Genomic DNA, 16097 nt, shown 5'->3' with positions numbered 1-16097 from the left:
GTGTGTGTGTGGGGGTGTAGCTTGTTTGCGCTGTGAGTACAGGGTGTGGTTGTGTAGGGTGTGAGTGTGAGCGCCTGAAAGGTGTTGCGGTGTGTACAAGGGTCGGGGTGTTGCGTGCGTGGAGGGAGGAAGGGGGGCAGGGGCTGTTGTGCAAGTGGGGCCGATGCTGCAGGGTCTGGAAGGAGCTTTGGCCGGATCGATTTGTGTGTGTGTGTGTAGGGCTGTCTCGTTGGGGTGCCAGGGGAGCAGCTGGCTGTTGAAAACGGGGATAGCATGCGTTGTGGGGGGGCGAGGTCGGTGGGTGTGTTGTGAGGAAGAGCGGCTGTGCAGTCTGCAGGGTCTGGGTCTGGTTTGGGTACCTGGAGAGGAACAGTTTTTTCAGTTGGGCCAGGAAGATTTGGGGAAAAGCTTTGATCAGGTATGTGGAGGGAGCTCTGCACAGATGGAGGAGGAGCGCTCTTGCAGAGAGACGACACGGAGAAGCATACTATGGAGGAAAAGTAGAAGGAGGTCTGTTTTGAGGACCTTTACTGATGTGAGGAGCCTAGGTTTGGTTTGCGGGATACCAGTGTAGCCAGAGCGGGCTGGGGAATGAGGAATGCTGCATGGCATGCTGCAGGTGCAGAGCTGTAGGGTGTGAGATGTAAAAGTGGAAGGGGGTGGCTGGCAGCTTACACTGAGTTTTGCGAAGCTGTAGAGAGCTGCGATACCTGGGTGGGCTGGGCTTGGGGCTGCAGGTGTTTCCCTAACCCTCTAGGGAAAGCGTGTTTATTTGGGAGAGAGAGTGCTGTTAGCTTGAATGCTCAAAGCGTGACAGAGTGAGGTAAATGTTGCTGCCAAGTAGCCAAAGAACTGGAGCTGTGAGGACCATTTTTTGCCTTGGGCAATAAAAACTGCAGATGAGGATTTGTTTCTAGGGAAACCCTATTTTAGACTGAGCTTTAGGAAAGCTACAGAGGAAGTTTTGGGGGTAGCAGATACCAACTTGTTCTGCTTTCCATGGGGATACGCGACAGAAGTTACTGAGGTTAGTATCAACGGTTAAAACGAGGGGTAGTGGCATGAAATTGTGCCAAGGAGAGCACATCAGGAGAGTCACGCTGGCAGCAAGATTGGCTGGGCACTGGGACAATTTTCCAGTGGGGAAGTGGTGGAACAGTTATTGGGAAGGGAATTGAAAACTGCACTGGCTGTTGTTAGTACAGTGCTGGGTCACTGGGGAGTTGAGTATTTATTTACAGGAACATTTGCAGGCCACAGTTGTAAGCCAGACTCCTTGTGTGTTAGATGCTGTTCAAAAAGTGTAATAGGAAGTAATTCGCTGTGCTGCTGCCCTTGGAGTGTCTTCTCTTTCTTTGCTTTTTTGGCTCTGTGTGAAGCAGGCAGATCGCTTCCCCTGAAATTGTTCTGAGTAGAGCAGATTGGACTAATATCAGTCTTTCTCCAGCTCTCTAGATATCAAAATGAGTTCCATGCTGACCCATGCCATCAGAAACCTCCCTGCTTCCTCAGCATGGGCTGCCAGGGTCTGTAAGTATCCTTATATTTATTAAAAGCTTGAATTGGTAGGTATAAAGTTCTGGTTTAAGTTTTGGGTTTGGAATGGATGCTTGTATCTGAATATCTGTTCTGTTGTCATCTTAAAAAAGATTACAATGTTTTTTTTTAAATAACTAATTCCATTGTTGCCATATTTGTCCCTTACCACATCAGGTGTGGGAGGAATCTCATGTTAACGGGTAATACGAACTGTGTTGTTTTTACAAACAGACTAAACTAAAACATATCTCACAGATGTTCAGGTGCAGTTGTCTTACTACGACATTATCTTATTTTTTTTAACAGTTCTTACAGAAACTAGGAATGTTTTTAACATTGCAGGTTTGACATACCCTATTTTTTTGTTTATTTTTCAGTTGCTCGATCGCTCAGCTGCTCTTCGCAGTTACAAGCTGCAGGTAAAGCAAAAACACCAGGAATCTCAGTGGGTCTGTGCTAGAGAAGACTATTTTTGAAGCTGCCTCCCTTTTTCAGAGTCTCATTCTATATAAATCTCAGAAATACAGTGCAGACAGCCTTGGTTCAAGAAAGTTGCAAAAAATAAAACCACAGGCAAGCCACTGTTCGCAGCAGAGTCCTCTCAACCTCTGAATGCCCCTCGCTCCCAGCAGCTATGCCCAGTCCACAGCTTATGCCCCGTTGTCACCTGATTGCTATTTCTAGAATCTAGAGAGGCTAAGCTTGGGGTTTATAAGCTGTCCGGGCATAACCAGATTGCTTGCCCAGAGGGGAAGGGATTGTCCCTGACAAGGAGAAGCTTGTGGAATTAGCTCTGAAGTCCAGTGAGACCAATAAGAGGCTCGGGTCTTGGCGGAGCTGCTGAGCACACACAATTATGTGGGTTTTTAGCTGTGGCCTTTAGTGAGCCGTGGGGGTGATCTGGCATTCTGGGCTTCATTGTCAGGGGGTTGCTTAGGTGACTAATGCTTTGAGCTGCCTGGATTTTGGAAACTGGCCTAGACAGCAGCTCCCCCTCATCTCCTTGGCTTTGAGCAGAGAGTCTTCTATAACCCAAGAACAGTACTGGAGTTTCATCCTGGTGCTCACGCTTGCTTGAGTATTTAGCTGGACTTAATCTGCTTTTACATGTCTTTGTCCTTTTCCTGCTTGTAAAGGAGCTGCCCCATGCTGCCGTATATGCTCATTAAGATTTGCAGGCCTGATTGGATTAGGAAATTCTTACTGAATTATTTGTTAATCATCGCTCCAGAAGAGCTCTGACAGTGGCTCGTTGAATGATATTTTATCATGGCATGCTTTATCTTGAACCTGAGATGCTCGGACACCTTATGGAGAAGTAGCAAGTTACCCACAGCAACTATGTGTGCTCTTCTTGCTACTACTTTCCTATGGAATTGAAAGTTAGTTGACTTCTTGAATTGTGTTTTGATTTACCTTGAATTATCTCACCTTTACTGTGCAGTAAAAGCACATACATAGGCAGTTACTGTGGAAGGTGGATTATTGTTTGCAGTCCTTGCTGCTCCCCAAGTGAGAGATCTTACTCAGGCTTTGAATTTGGTCTGCCTCATTCATGTTGTAAGCTGTATGGCATTTTGAGGTATGTCTTCCTGCAGTGTTCTTGTCAGTGGTAACAGAGCCTGGGAGTCATGTGCCTGTGTTCTCAGCTGTACCATTGTCTCTGTAGCTATAGATGAATCTCTCTGCTGATGGGGGACGTACTGAGTTGTTAAATCATTTTTCACAGATCACATAATTAGCCAGACAGAGACAAGATTACAGCTCAGGTGTCCTATCTACTCTACTTTTGACTTAAGCACCAGAACAGAACCATTTCCCTAGTTTTCTAGTAGTTTTTATGGGGTCTTACTTTAAGCTTACTGGTATTCTTGTTAACATCCCTTCTCTCTTAGCAGTCCAGCCTAAGAGTAAGAAGACCTTAGCCAAAAGTGGTGTGAAGAATATTGTTGTGGTAGAGGGTGTCCGTATTCCATTTTTGCAGTCTGGCACCTCGTAAGTATAAAATAAGAAGAAAATGCATGTTGACTTCGTTAATAGTAGAATCTTGCTGTGAAAAAAGTTGGTTTACTTGTTCTTCTTGATGTAGTTATGCTTAAAAGTAGTGAAGTGGCAATGAGTTAGGCTGCTACAGTTGTTCCAGCTTACCTAATGAAAACACATGGTTTGAAGAAGATTGTCCATATATATGAATTCTAAGAAGAATCGAGGATTTATGTTGCATATCTAGAGGAAGCGGTTGGTGAATTTGTAGCCAATAAAGCAACAGGTGTCACAAAACTAGCAGGACAGGTGCAGAGAATCTGCTGTAGACTCTTCTTACTAGACTGTTATGCCACCAAATTCACAGCTGAATTAGGACCAGACCTAATTCTTAGTTAGGATGGGTAGAGGATTTCTTTATTCTGTTACTGCTGCTTTTCAGTGTTTTTATACAGCGATTGTGTGCTGACCTATACACAGATAGTCTTCTCAACCTGGGGTATGAAATGTTTGATTATAAATGCAGTGGAGCATTTCTGGTGTGTCACCAGTTCTTTGCTGCTGATGGGCGCTTACAGTGGTAAAGTAGACATTCTGTATCCATTTCTGACACTCCTAAGTTTCTGCCTCTCTTCTTTAACTTCCAGGTATGCAGATCTTATGCCACATGACTTAGCAAGAGCAGCACTGCAGTAAGTAAACTGAATACTAGAAGGGCCCAGAGAACTTGTTGAACTGCTGGGGTCCCAATGTTGGTACCGTGGCTTCAACAGATTTGAAAGCCAAGGCTCTAGCTTTGTTTCTGAATGATACGATCCTGGTGCTTCATTTTTCATGGTCTACCACCACCTTAGTAGGTGGCTTAAGCAGTAGGGTTTACAATAGGCTTGTGTTAAAGTATATTGTTACAAAAAGATGGCATTGCTGTCCTCCTGGACAAATTTTAGTTAATTTTAATTCTGACTGTAATTTTCTAAATACAGAGATCGTAGCTACTGTTGAGGTGTGCTTACAATTTGTGGGAAAAACAATCTGGGCAATGCAGAGGAAACTATGTGGCAAGAAGAATAACAAGCTAATTCTGTCATCTTGCCTGTCCCTCCCATTCTGCAGTGATTTGACAAAAGCTGTAGGTCATTAGCAGTGGGCTTGTTTTGTTGAGAGGCAGGGGAAAGTGCCGTTGAAAAGAGAGAAGGCTTTACCAGAGGGGGAAAAGAGATTTCAAGGCCTAAGGAAAGATCATGAGGTTGGGTGTGGTCACGCCAAATCTGAATGCTATGGTTAGCTAAGGCAGGCTAATTGGTTGACAGGCAGTGTGTTGGTCATGCGTGGGGGCTGTGTCCTGGACTTTGAGGAGGTTTTAGTGTGCTGCGGAAGAGAAGTTATTGATTGAGGTGCCTTTAGTTTAATTTTTATGTGGCACTTTGTAGTGCATGAAATTACATTTGAATCCCATTTGCCTTAAATGACTGCCTGCAATGGGATTTGCACAGCAAAGGTGTTTGTCAAGATGTTCTGGCAAGTTATGCATTATGTTTTCTAATGAACTGTGAAAACACACTGCTTATTTTCTGTATGTCTTTATTGAAGTTTTACATGTTCCTACACTGAAGATGATTGGCTTTGTTACCTCTTAAGGCTCTCTCCCTTTAATTTTGATGTCAGAATACTCCAAATTGGGCAAAATACTAACAACCACTTCGGGGCTGAGGCAGGGCTAGAGTAGTTGCTTTCATGAAATTATGTAATCATTTATTGTGATATTATCACCATGATTATTTGCAGTCCTTAGTCAATTACACTTTTCATTAAGTACATATGCACACAAGATTTCTTCTGAACTAGGGGCAGAAGATTTGGCTCCATTGTTGCCTTGTTCTCCAGCCAAGCTGGCGGAAAGAGGATGTTTGAGGACTGTGACAAGGTTATTGCTTACATGGTGCAAATTCTGTTTGTTTTCATCTTCTCTGTAGGGGGTTGCTGAACCGGACCAGTGTCCCAAGGGATGTTGTTGATTACATTGTTTATGGCACAGTTATCCAGGAGGTGAAAACAAGTAATGTTGCCAGAGAGGTGAGTTACATGCAGCATTTCCCCTGTGAGTCTGATTTCTGCAACTGGAACGAAGATGACAAACACTTGCAAAAAAAAAATAAAATTCCAGTGTTATGATTCATTTAAACATGATTTGAGAATATGAACTAGTTGTGCAGTATTGTCTGTCAAATAACTGTGTGGGGCTCTGCCTCCTGTTGAAATCTGCCATAGATCAAGTGCATTTTAGTGCTGTGAAGCCTCTGCTTGATTCTTCCCTGAAAGGGAAGCTTTTGTTAACGATTGCTGATCACTCAGCTCTTTACTAGTTGGACTCGCGTGCTGGCTTGTCCAAAGTACTTGAGAGGACCAGAGCAGCTGCGATATGATTGCTTTACTGTGGTATTTATTTATTTTAGTTGGCTGACCAGATGCAGCTTGTGAATGATTTGAAAAGGAGTAGCTTAGCTGCCCTCTTTTCTGGCAGTCAGAAAACACAATTTGTGTATTATACACAGAAAGAAGCTAGTCTACTGAAGGAATGTTACAGAGGCAGCATGTGATTTTCTATAACCCAGAGCCTCTGCTGTTGTTCTCTGCAACTGGGCAAAACCATGATGTAACCTGGGCTGGGAAGACTTAGGAGGTTATGAGGCTCTCCAGTTCCATCGGCAGCTTTAGCCTTGTCTATACAAATACTTGCTTTGATCACCTGCTGGTCAGATGAGGCTGCGGTGTAATTTTAACTTGGGAACAGCTGTTGAACTTTAAACTAGTTGGCCATGTCTCAACTAGGGAAGGTCTTGCTGTGAGCAGTTCTCCCGTGATGGGAGGCTGTGCTCTTAGCTGGGTCAAACAAGGTGCTGCATTCTGAACTGCAAGAAATGTTTTCTGTTCTGTGTAAAGCAAATCACAGTGCCTTGTACTGAGGGGTCTAAATAATTACTTTCACATGCTACCTTTGCAAATAAGGTGAAGCAAAGATGATGTCAAGTAGTTGGAAGCTCTTTTGAAATTGTGAGGTGTGTGATTGGTTTTTCCCTTTAGTAATGGGTGGGGGACCAGTGACTGTCCACATAACACGATTGAGAGCCTGGGCAGCTGCCATCTCCTCCTGTTCCCAGAGTCTGGGGAGGGGATGAACTGCTGCAGTAATTGGCTGAATGAAAACTCGATGTACTTCTTTTCCCTTTAGTCTGGAAAGGTGTGTTTCTGGGCAGAAAGTAGCTCTGACCCTGTGGAGCAAAAGGCGTAGGTTTCAACAACCATTCTTTGTTGCTCATAGGCTGCCTTGGGAGCGGGTTTCTCTGACAAAACTCCAGCCCATACAGTCACCATGGCTTGCATTTCTTCAAACCAGGCTATGACCACAGGTATGTTGGCTGGAAGAACAAGCTGTGGGTTTGAGACTGAGCTTAGCAACTCCTCTACATCACTCATCTAACTTGCACTGCTTAGTGAATATAAGTAAGCATCTGAAGACATTCTGGAATGGAAGGGAAGTTTTTGAACCAACAAACTATAATACGAATCATGTGCCTACTGTAGACCTGCCGGCAGCTTGACACCCTTTCCATTCAGCAGTAGTCTGTGCTCAGTGTGCATGTTAGCTTGGGAGGTAGAGACTACATAGTGATAAGGAAGTTGCTGCCTTTCAGGCTACTTTCATCTTTGACTTAGGCTAAACAGAGAAAAAAATTTGAGAGCTGGTTACTGTCTCAAATTGCTGAGGATATTCTCCCAACTGCTGCGTGTGACAGAGAAGTGGAAGCAAAGTTACAAAACTTGTATGATTCAGAAAATATCTGTTCACCCTGCTCAGTCTATTGTAAGCATGTATTGTGTAACTTGGCCAAAGCCAGAGGCTGGAGAAGGAAATAAAATGTGGTAGTGTCCAAGGCACTGATGGGTTAAGTATCACTTCTCCCCACAGGTCTCATGGGAAACTCTGTCTCATTCTGCAGGTGTGGGTATGATTGCAGCTGGACAGTGCGATGTCGTCGTAGCAGGGGGTGTGGAGTTAATGTCAGACGTTCCCATTCGTCACAGTAGGAAGATGAGGAAGACTATGCTGACTCTTAACCGAGCCAAGACCTTGGGCCAAAAGCTCTCCCTGATTTCCAAAATTCGCCCTGACTACTTTGCTCCTGAGGTAATTTTTTTTCCAGGCATTTAGATATTTAGCTAAACTGTTTTATAAGGAGGTGTAAGACAAGTTGGCTTAGGTAATTTTTTTAGCCTCAGTGGAGAGGATTTAAAAAGGGTAAGGTGGCTGCCTGTGGCTTGCTTTTACCGCATCTTTGTCCTGTGCTTTAGGTTAAAACTGCAGTTGATTAATGCATCTCATAGCATTCATGACTCTCTGCTTTGTCTTCTTACATGTTGGTCTTCAGTAAACCTAACTTATTTCAAAACCTCCCTCTCCTGCAACTCCAAGACAAACTGTGCTGGAGTCTACAAAAGTAGAAGCTTTTTCCCTCTAAATATAAAAATTCTGCAAGGGTCTTAAAGGGTCAAAAGGATTTTTGTTTCCTAGGTAATAGAAGTAACATGCTTAATATCAGAGAGGAATATCCTCAGTGTATTAATATAATTGTTGTTTGATTAATGCATCTTAAATATGCCTTATGATTACTGTTCCTGGCCAAATCCTGCCAGGTGCTGAATGTGTTCAGCTCCCATGTTTGGGCCCTGATGCAAATCTGCAGTCTGCTGGCTCATGTCAGGAGCCTGCTGTAGAGGGAGCCACTCTTCTCTGTCTTGGAGGTCATGAGAGAGGTGAATTACGACCTGGTGAAGGGAAGGGAAAGCACTTCCCTCCTCACCACCACTGAGCTCTTCATAACAAAGCTGTCTGCGTCTGTGCCACTGCTGGCTGCCTTTAGCATGAGTGCAGCGAAGCACAGTGTACGTACAGCAGAGATGAGATCCAAAGTCCAAATAAGATATGAAAATTGCGGACTGAAATGCATGCAAGGATTTCCTGCCTGCTGCTGGAAGAACAAAAGCTAAGCTGAAATCACCTGCTGTCTCTGGTTTTGCTCGTAGGGGTATTTGACAAGGAGTTTTAAGGTCCCAGATGTGTTGTTTCACCTTAGCCCAAAAAGTCCAGTCACCATCTGTAGGGCAGTCCTTATTAAATGCACAGGGCAGCTGCATGTGCAAATGCAATACAGTTCTTGAACCCCTGGAGTAAGCAGCAGTCTGGACCTCATTTTTATCCATTGTTTTCCTAAAATCTTTGAAAGCGATGCTTCCTCTAATACGTTGACCAAGTCACTTCTGGTATGGTTACCATGTGTTAATTGCATAGCTCTAATATTAACTGCTCTACTTAATAAACAGAAGGGCCACGCTGGCTGACTGTGCAGGGCTTAACCAACTTCTGAACTATCTAACTGCCCAGAGCTGGCAGTTACATGTGCTGACTTTATTTTTCTGTTCTTAGCTCCCAGCTGTGGCAGAGTTCTCAACCAGCGAGACTATGGGGCACTCTGCCGATCGTTTGGCTGCCGCCTTTGGCATTTCCCGTTTGGAGCAAGATGAGTATGCCCTCCGTTCACACACACTAGCCAAGAAAGCCCAGGATGGAGGCTTGCTACTTGATGTGGTACCCTTCAAAGTGCCAGGTAAAAGTGCATGTTTCATTGCTAGCATGCACTGGTTCAATAAAGAAATATTTTATTTAGAAAAGGAGGGGAAGTACTGGGGTCAGATTCATAATGTTCTGTGTATCTGATACAAATTTTAACTCTTTGAAATGGTGTCTGTTTCTCCCTGGAAAACTACTGACATAGGAGCATGTTTCTAAACATGCATGTCAAAATATATAAACATATCCATACATATCTAGATTTTGTTGTACCCACCTCCTACTTGTGCTGATGTGGTGATAGAGCAAGGAAAATGGGAATGGTTGGACCCAAAATCCCTCTGCTCTTTCAACCAGGCAAGCGAACCTGTCTTTATACCCCAAGCTAGTAACAACAAATAGAAAGCCTGATAGATCAGGTGCTGGATAGGAAGAGCTGAAATGTGTTCTGCTTGGTGGGCTCCACCAGGCCCCACAGTCAGTGCTTTGATATGAAACAACCTGGGGAGAAACTTGAAGCTGTCCTTTCTGTGGCCTGATTTCTACCCTCATCCCCCATCAGCGACTGGACACACTTTGGTGTAATACCTATTCATTTGGGGCACACTTACTCTATAGTTAGTTTCCTAGAGAGACCGTACTTTTGTAGATCCACGGTTACATATGGTCTTTATACTGAAATTGGTACTCTTTGTTAACCGGCTTATTTAAGCAGTTGGTATAGTTGAAGATGCGTATGTTTGGTTCTTCCCAGTGCTCTTGCTTCCTCAAAACTTGGCGCATTAATGTATATTGATTTAGGCCCAGTTCTCCAATTTAGGCTTTATACTCTGAATTTAAAGTCTTTTATCAACTGGGTTTTCCATGTGGTAATTTTTTTTTCTTACAGTAAATCAATTGCAGCGCTTCATTTTTGCAGTCTTCAGAGAGAAAGTAATATAGCTTAAATTTTTAAGCACTGCTTTTTAGCCATGTTAAGTATCCTGATACCATGAATGGATTTTCCCTTTTTTCCTCCTCCCACTTGTCATAAAAAGCACAGTTTTCTGATATTTTAATTTTTTTTTTCCCCCCTGGACTCCTGATGTGCAAATTCATGTATGTTGCTGACTTTCATAGTTTAAATATGCTTTTTTCATCAACAGGCAAAGATACAGTTACCAAAGATAATGGGATCCGTCCTTCCTCAATGGAGCAGATGGGCAAGCTGAAGCCAGCTTTTGTCAAGCCGTACGGAACTGTCACAGCTGCCAACTCCTCCTTCCTGGTAATGCGTGTTCCCATCACTGTGAGCCAGAGGGGAAAACTGTCTGGTTTACCCTCTGCCTCCCATAGCATGTAGGTCAAGCTGGTATAATCTGTGGGAATGAGTTGTCTCCTTTGTGACATCACCTGCTTTTGGATTTTTCAAGGGTAACTTTGAACTGTATTATAATCTGGTGAACTTGGGTACTGGATTGTTTCATTTTAAAATCAATAACTAAAGCCCTGAAGTTTTGGTCTGTCTTACCTGTTTGCTTTTCTGTAGCTGCCTTGTGAGGGTTGGTCATTCAAAGGCACATGTAGAAATTCTGTCCCAGGATGGGATTGATCACATTGTAAGTCTAGAAGTTAGTAGTTTTAGTCTAAACCTGTCACTTTAAGGCTCGCCCTGTAATCCACAGAGGGGAAGGAGAGATTTCTGTAGCACATCTACGATGAGCTCTCTTCTGCATATGCTTCTTTTTCTCTCTTTAGTGCTTTTAAAGGAAGCTTTTTTAGATATTGAAGTCTAAGGTAGTTGTGTAAATTAGGTGAGGTGTATCTGAGCCCCAGTAGAAGGTGACTGAGACTCAGTAGAAGGTGCTTGCCACTGCAAGTCTCCCGCAGAGGGTTCGAGGTGACTGTCTTGTTCCTGCATGCAGCCCTGACAGGTTCTTGTGTGTTTAAAAGGCTGTTTCACAGTTTGTGATGAGCACTTCAAAGGAAGCAAGTAACGACTGCTGGGGCTCTTTCAGCAGCAATGCTATTTACTCCTTAGTGTTCTTGGGAACTTAGAAAAGCCTGGTAATGCCACAGCCTTGGTGTTAGGAACAGCTGAAATGCTGTTGGTGTGCTCTATGCCACAGGTCTGTAGGCCAGCTTAGGCTATTACCCCAGAAATGAGTGGTCATGTGCCAAAGCCATGATGTTCATTTTTGCAATGTGGTGAGCCTGTGGCTTGTGTTACCCCAGAATTGTACTCTGGTTTTGGAATGGAGCTGAGCGGACAGGTGAGTGTTTGGGGTAACCAGCTTGTCCTCAGGACTGGCAGGGCTTTTAGGCCTCTCTGTCCTGTTTGAAAGCAGGGGGAATTGTGGGTCTGGATTGTAAGGAAGTGCTTCAGCGATACATGTGCTAACATCGTTCAGACACCATCCGTCCATCCATCCATCCATCCATTGGCTCAATCATGCAGGCATGTTCTTTGTCCCATCGCAGGGGGATGTCCTGGAAGCTCTGGTTATATATGGGTCCTCTCTTGCCAGCTGCTCTGCAGGAGGGCTGTCAGGCTCGTTTTGTGTGCAGGGTGTGCTTGTTCTTCAGGCAGTCACCTCACGGGGTTTGTCTGCCTGTTTCAGACAGATGGTGCTTCAGCAGTTCTGCTCATGTCTGAGGAGAAGGCTCTGGCAATGGGATACAAACCAAAGGCCTACCTAAGGTAAAAAAGGGACTGCTCTATGTGGTCTCTGAAGTCGACTCTTGCTTCCTTCTGCTCCTCTTTCTGTTACTAATGGCATTTCTCCTGTGCAGGGACTTTGTGTATGTGTCCCAGGATCCAAAGGACCAGCTGCTACTGGGGTAGGTGATGACGATCAAGAGCATCCGCTAACAGTCCATACTAGCACAACAGCCTTGACTTGCCATTACATGTTTGTTTTTTTGGGAAGTCTCTCACGAGATAGTACATCTCTTCAGGCCTTCTCGCAAAGGTGCGAGAGCCGGTGTGTGGGGTGTGACTCAGGAGGGGGGTGGTGGCTAACATGGGAGAGCAGCTGTGCCAGAAATACCCACCCCTCTTTGCTGGGAAGCACCTCAGCATGTTGGTACTAGCAGTAGTTACTTGGGGTAGTGTTTCAGTTGGAGTGGGACAGGCAGAGAGCTGTACCGCGAACCCTAGAGAGAAGGAATGTAATGTGGGTTGCTGTGGAAGAACAGGAGGATGATGTGTGAAAACATATTCATGCAAGACTTCTCTTTCTTAACTCTTCTTCAGTCCAACATACGCTACTCCCAAAGTGCTAGAGAAGGCTGGTCTAACCATGGCTGATATCGATGTGTTTGAATTCCACGAAGCTTTTGCTGTAAGTACTCTGAACGCGAAGGATGCCTCTAACTGTAAAATGCCATTCTGTAGACACCTGGTTTTGTGTTGGTGAAAGCTCTTAAGACCTTCGTTAAATGTAGATGGGTGCGATTCTACATTTATGTCTAAATATAAGTACTGTATATATTTTAGATATGTAACGTTTTTACATTGACACCATCCATGCTAAGAGTGGCTTATGTTGCTTGAAGTCACCAAAGGAATACAGATTCTTCTAAAATAATACGTAAAAAAACAAAAAAAGTAATCTTGCTTTCCCAAGACTCCTGTATGAAAGGAACCGCTTCTTTACATCATGTACTAATTGAGTTGGGGAAAGGTGTTACTGTGGTGAGGTGGCTTGTTAATTGGACATTGTCTTTTTCTAGCTAAGGTTGAGCGAACATTGATTAACAGGGCTGATCCTGTAAAATGCTTTTTTCAGTTGGCTGTGTTAGTTTTGTGGCTGTAGCTAGTGTCAGGATATCTCCTATTTGCTAGCACTGTCCGTAGGCTTTCCTCAGAGTCTGCCATTACCCTTATTAACGTTGGCCTCCCCTCCCTTTCAGGGGCAGATCCTGGCTAACCTGAAAGCTATGGATTCGGACTGGTTTGCACAAAACTGCATGGGCAGAAAGTCAAAGGTAAGACACAGTCAGGATGCTTTTATCTTTAGTTTAGTTTAACTTCAGGATTAATGGAATTCCTCGTTGCAGCGGGGTACACTAGTGCTGCAAGTCAGGGCTTTTGTTATGTTCTGCAAGGAGAAGCAATGTTTCTTGAACTCTGGGTTAGCAAATCCCAATGTGAGCAGTTTCTTTGGGAACAATGGCATTGCCGTTGTCAGCAGGAGGTGGAGGTCTAGAGCCATAATAGTAATTGTTGGAGAGGAAGTAATTAAGAACAGTGGGAGGGGCTCTGTCCTTCTGCATGCTTTCTAACAGCACGGAGTATACCTGTCTGGCTGCAGGTGAAGCAGAGTAAAGCCTTTAGCACAATTTTGTCCAGTCATCAGGCACTGGTATGTGCCAAGGAACGCTTTATATGGCCAGCCTGGACCACTGCAGGTTTGGTGGTGTTGTGAGTAGGTCAAGCAGTCTCCTTCCAGACAGGTGACTGTGTGTGTGTGTCTGTGTGTGTTCTTGCAGGTCGGAGCCCCTCCTCTGGAGAAGTTCAATAACTGGGGCGGCTCTCTCTCGCTGGGACATCCTTTCGCTGCCACTGGCTGCCGTCTAGTAATTACTGCTGCCCATAGATTGAAGAAGGAGGGAGGACAATATGGCCTGGTTGCTGCCTGTGCTGCGGGAGGGCAGGTAATGATCCTGCATGGTCTGGCACTGTTCCCTCTGGAGAGGGGCAGTAATTACATTTCTGGTCCTGTCAGTACTATGAAGTCCTCTCCAGTTACACTAGGTGTGGGGGCACCTCTGAAATCCCGTGGTACTGGGTGTTCATAACGCCCTCCGGCTCGGCTGGCTGCCTCCTTATCACAGCTCGGTTTGGCGAGCTCCCTCTGCCTCGTCCGCTTTAGAGACTCTCCAGCCCATCTCGGAATCATTCCTGGGTGATAGCGACTGCAGCCCCTTGCTGCCCATATGGTACAAAAGGGGAAGGAGAGATTTCTGCCATGTTCTGAGGGTTTCCTTTGGTGACTCTCAAAGAATTCCCAAATTGTGGTTTGCGAGGATCATTCTTCTAACCTCGGGAAGAAAGATCTTTAGAAGAAAAATGGGGGCGAGATGCTTCCTACACCTCTGGAGGATGCGGATGGGAGCCCTGGTTCAGATTGCGGTGACTGGTGGCAGTTCTGTGGGGACCTAGCTGGGCTGGCCCTCTGTAACCTGAGGGCACTGGTCCCGACGTTGCCTCCACCCTGAATTCCTGGTTTGGCCCTCAGGACAGCCTGATGCGTTGGTCAGGGTGGACTCTGTTGTCTTGGCCAGCCTGAAGCACATCTGTGCTGTCCCGAAGCCATCAAACCACTGTCTGCAGAATCCTCTTAGTGAATCAGCCCTGGATTTTCATCTCCCCTTTTGTTTTAGGACGGTCAGGAGATGGGCATGTCTTGTTGGGTGTGTGTCTAATAATTAGTCTTTTCTGTGACTGTTCCTCTCTTTCTGTCTCCTTCCAGGGGCACGCGATGATAGTGGAGCTTTACCCTCAGTAACAGGACAAGGGACTGCTGAGTGGGTACTCGTATGTCCCGTGCCTGGCAATGCCATTTTAATGCACTAATAAAAACATACATACAGTCCTTCTCAGAAAGGCTTTTTGGTGGCCTTTGTAAATACCTTTTAGCTACTCAGCTGATAATTTTCAACTAATGAAGACGCTCTAAGAAATACTCCACTTCAGGAGAGCAGAAGTTAATGCGGTTCTTAGTCTCTCCGGCGTCCTTGTAACCTATCTGATTTCTACCGTAACTCTTCAATAAGCCAGATTTCTCCCCCTGGAGAAGAATGATTCCAAAGCTGTGTACAGAGGACTAAGTTTGGAGATAAAGAGAATGTAAAGTACTGGAGGTGGGTGGGCTGAGATGTGAGTTAATGTGTCCTTGTAGGGAGTAATAACTGTTCTCAGAAACGGGTTCAAACTGAGTTGGCTGATCTCATTTGTAAGGAGGAACTTTGCTGTGTGGTGTCCAAACAGCACTGGAATTAGCAAATTGCTTCTGACAAATGAGTGTCACTGATGTTAGCCACAATAAATCAGGAAAAAAAAAAGTCTGTTTTTTATTCTTCTCTCCACTCACCTGAAATGTGTTGGGGAGGGTTTCTGTGGTGTTTGCTGTGGGGGCTGTGTGCTCTGAGGTGTCAGCAGGTGTCTGCTTTCTGAAATGGGAGACAGCTGCTGTGAAATCTGCCCAGAACCCACCTTGAGCTCCAGAGCCCCAGTGAATCATCAAAATCAATGCTTTTGAGACTGTTTTGGTAACTCCTGCTTCTCTATGGCACCTTGATTACACAATTTCAGTGTCTGGCATTTTGAAAATTCAGAAACAGGGGCAGCGTAATGCTTATGCAGAATCAAGTTGTTGGTAAACTTCAGGTGTGCAGGGTTGTGGTCTTTCTCCCAAGGTTTTGGGAAGACGAGGTGGTTGTTCTTGCCCTTTTGGTTAATGTTCTGGGTTATTTTCCTCGCTCACCTCTGTTTTTGTTAGCTGGGGATGGCTTGTGTTACTTGCCAGGAAATAGAGATTCTTCTAAAACAACTTGCAAAAACCTTCAAGTCCTTCGTATGAAAGAAACAGCTTCTGTGACCTGCCAGCTGCTGTACAGCCCTGCAGCTCAGGAGATGCACCTGAGATAAAGGATGGGTGTGACAGTGGGTGGTTCTTGTTTATTCCTGGTTGGAAATCTTGTGCAATGCTGCAACTCTGCACCGGTGGGAACGTGGCACAGAGAGGTGGCTGTGGGTCCAAGTGGGAACCACCTGGGTGAGAAGGGGCCTGTTTGGTTTTGTGGGTGCCTTTGAGGATAACGTAGCACCACGCAATAAAAATGGTTAGCTGCTTGCTTTGTTGATGAGGCTAAGCCTGCGTGTCCTGCCACTGTGGGCACGGACCCATCTGCAGCAATGGGTGGATAGTGGGAGCAAAGCCACCCCTGCTGCAAGCCCGGAGGG

General features: G+C 45.1%; 1 protein-coding gene across 2 annotated transcripts in view; it reads left to right on the top strand.

Annotated features, from left to right (window-relative positions):
- Positions 1–15136, top strand: part of HADHB (hydroxyacyl-CoA dehydrogenase/3-ketoacyl-CoA thiolase/enoyl-CoA hydratase (trifunctional protein), beta subunit) — a 15396-nt gene extending 260 nt beyond the window's left edge. Inside the window, exons 1-16 of one of the 2 annotated variants that reach the window (XM_010565864.1) lie at positions 295–510; positions 1448–1530; positions 1917–1958; positions 3438–3534; positions 4170–4214; positions 5496–5595; positions 6842–6929; positions 7521–7708; positions 9005–9185; positions 10294–10415; positions 11749–11828; positions 11921–11968; positions 12384–12471; positions 13043–13117; positions 13622–13786; positions 14605–15136. In XM_010565864.1, coding sequence (XP_010564166.1) covers positions 443–510; positions 1448–1530; positions 1917–1958; positions 3438–3534; positions 4170–4214; positions 5496–5595; positions 6842–6929; positions 7521–7708; positions 9005–9185; positions 10294–10415; positions 11749–11828; positions 11921–11968; positions 12384–12471; positions 13043–13117; positions 13622–13786; positions 14605–14640 — 1506 coding nt within the window. In that variant the 5' untranslated portion in view covers positions 295–442 and the 3' untranslated portion in view covers positions 14641–15136. Of the gene's footprint in view, positions 1–294; positions 511–1447; positions 1531–1916; positions 1959–3434; positions 3535–4169; positions 4215–5495; positions 5596–6841; positions 6930–7520; positions 7709–9004; positions 9186–10293; positions 10416–11748; positions 11829–11920; positions 11969–12383; positions 12472–13042; positions 13118–13621; positions 13787–14604 lie in introns of those variants that run through there. The other variant, XM_010565865.1, reaches the window with a different exon arrangement.
- Positions 15137–16097: the final 961 nt, after the last annotated feature.

Source organism: Haliaeetus leucocephalus, unplaced genomic scaffold (genome assembly GCF_000737465.1).
Source record: "Haliaeetus leucocephalus isolate CR32 unplaced genomic scaffold, Haliaeetus_leucocephalus-4.0 Scaffold197, whole genome shotgun sequence".
In the NCBI taxonomy this organism is placed as follows: Eukaryota; Metazoa; Chordata; class Aves; order Accipitriformes; family Accipitridae; genus Haliaeetus; species Haliaeetus leucocephalus.
The sequence above is the reverse complement of the archived record's forward strand: the minus strand, read 5'-3'. Positions and strand labels throughout refer to the sequence as shown.